The 2,521-nt window shown below is 32.5% G+C and overlaps 1 protein-coding gene across 1 annotated transcript in view; it reads left to right on the forward strand.

Annotated features, from left to right (window-relative positions):
- The window catches only part of LOC108756518 (protein-methionine sulfoxide oxidase Mical), a 28,037-nt gene that overhangs the window by 12,560 nt on the left and 12,956 nt on the right, over nt 1–2,521 (forward strand). The window contains exon 17 of the mRNA XM_018500395.1: nt 1,649–1,941. Coding sequence (XP_018355897.1) covers nt 1,649–1,941 — 293 coding nt within the window. The remainder of the gene's footprint in view (nt 1–1,648; nt 1,942–2,521) is intronic.

Consider the following 2,521-nt stretch of genomic DNA (forward strand, 5'->3'; position numbering starts at 1 on the left):
ATGTTTAAAAAAGCATTTTACAGGTAGAAACCTCTATTTTTCGGATCGCTACTTAAAAAAACGGTCTTATGGAGATTTCATGAAGTTACACAAACATAAATGAAGATATATCAGACCTCAAAATTTGTTATGAAATTTGCGAAGCTCCACGGAGTGGAATAAAAATTATATACAAATGCGATTTATATCATTCGAAAGAACAAATCTTTACCTTTAATTTGCTTTTTTACGAAGCTCCGTACGATTTTTTTTCATCGAGTTATTCAACGCTGAAGCAAAAATGGTCTTCCATGTTTTTTTAAGTAGCGATCCGAAAAGTAGAAGTTTCTACCTGTAAAATGCTTTTTTAAATATCCCGATACGACAATTTTTGACGAAGTTATTGTATCTTGAAATTTGCCTATTTTTGCAGAGTGAACAGGTGTTGCGTTAATTTTGTTATCCAGTGTATGTATATAAACAGGGAGGGGCATTTAAAACCGGCCACCTGAATAACTCGCTTGTTTTTAACAATAAAAGAAAAAGTATCAAACAAAAGTTGCTTGGTTTCGAGAGGCACATAATGTGATGTCAATAATTGTTTTATAGGCGTAAAGAGGATAGGCAAAGGTTAAATCTATTTTTTTAAATGGAATAAAATGTTTTTTTATTTACATTCTGATAGAGCATTTTAAGACGAATACAATGATCTATAATTGAAGGTTACGCAAGGTCAATAATGGAAAATAATTGAATGTAATGAAAAATAAATTTTTTCAAGGCACTCTTCAAATAATTTTGTGTCTTCTCTTCTTGTTGGTATACCGTTAATCGTTCAAGGGTATGTAAATATTTACTGTTTAAATTTCGCACATAGCATTATCCATATTTACTGATCAGTTTGAATTCATCTATCGATCAAAGTGTGTGTCTTGCGAAATGCGTTATACGAAAGTGGAAAAAATCGATATGATTTTCGTCTATGATGAATGTCGCTAAATTATGAGAGAAGCAGTACTGAAAGATTTCTCGATCATGTCCATCCCTCATACTCTGTTTTTTCAAACACAGTATAGACGTTTCAAGAAACAGGAAGTGTAGATAATAAAAAAACACAAACGAATCAAGAAAACAACAGACGACCGAAATTCAACGAACATTTTAACCGCTGTAACACTAAATCCATATATCAGTACAAGACAGCTTGAACGTGAAAGTGATATTAGTTGACGAAATGTTCTGCGAATAATCTCCATTCCAACAAATTTCATCCCTGCCATATCTCACTTCATCAAGAGTTACATGATTTTCAAAATCGTGTACAATTCTGTGAATGGGCACTATAAAGACTACAAGAAGATGATATATTTGTCACTAAAATTTTATTTACTGACGAAGCTATAATACATTTACAACTAATGGACAAGTAAATCTTCGCAATTGCTCAGTAGAAAATCCACATTGGATGAGAGAAGTGGACAGGCAGAGACCTTGATCTATAAACGTCTGGGCCGGAATTCTTAATGATAAAATAATTGGTCTTCATTTTATCGATGGAATTTATTAATTCCATTAAATACATAGTTGCAAGTATGCACAGATTTTAACAAAAATATTGCCACTATTATTAGATCTTCCACTGAACATATGACAATCAATGTGATACTAGCAAGATGGATGTCCTGCTCATTCTGCACGGATTATTACTGAATTGCTAAACAGAAAATTTGGAGATTGTTGGATTGATCGATCAAGAAATAACAGATGGGCCGCACATTCCCTAGATTTACAACCTATGGATTTTTATTTGTGGGGAAAGTTAAAACAACAAGTGTACAGCGAAGTGCCGATAACAAGAGAAGACATGAAGGAGCATATAAGAAGAGCTTACGTTGTGATTGATCTGAATGAAATTCGTCGTGCAATGTCTGTGTCGACATGTTTCAGAAAATGTGTCGATGAGTATGCAAATAAGTAAATTAATGAAATATTCGAAAAATGCCTTTAAACAATTTATTTTCAATTACAGCTAACCTTGTTATGTTTAAATAAACCTTCAATGTTTATTTACATACCGTGGTACACTTGAACAATGAGCGGTATACTAACAAGAAGAAAAGACACGAAGTTATTCGAAGAGTGCCTTGAAACAATTTATTTTCCATTAAATTCAATTATTTTCCATTATTGATCTTGCGTAACTTTAAATGACCTTCAATTATAGGTCATTGTATTCGTCTTAAAATACTCTATCAGAATGTAAATAAAAAAACATATCATTCCATTAAAAAAAAACAGACCTTTACCTATCCTCTTTACGCTTACAAAACAATTATTGACATCACATTATGTGCCTCTCGAAATCAAGCAACTTTTGTTTGATACTTTTTCTTCTACTGTTAAAAACAAGCGAGTCAGGTGACCTGTTTTGAATGCCCCTGCGTGCGTGCGTGCGTGCGTGCATATACATATATATATATATATATGTATAGTATGCATCCTTTTATATGTATACGTACGTATATCAACGATGATACGATGT

This window comes from Trachymyrmex septentrionalis, unplaced genomic scaffold, assembly GCF_001594115.1.
Source record: "Trachymyrmex septentrionalis isolate Tsep2-gDNA-1 unplaced genomic scaffold, Tsep1.0 scaffold128, whole genome shotgun sequence".
In the NCBI taxonomy this organism is placed as follows: Eukaryota; Metazoa; Arthropoda; class Insecta; order Hymenoptera; family Formicidae; genus Trachymyrmex; species Trachymyrmex septentrionalis.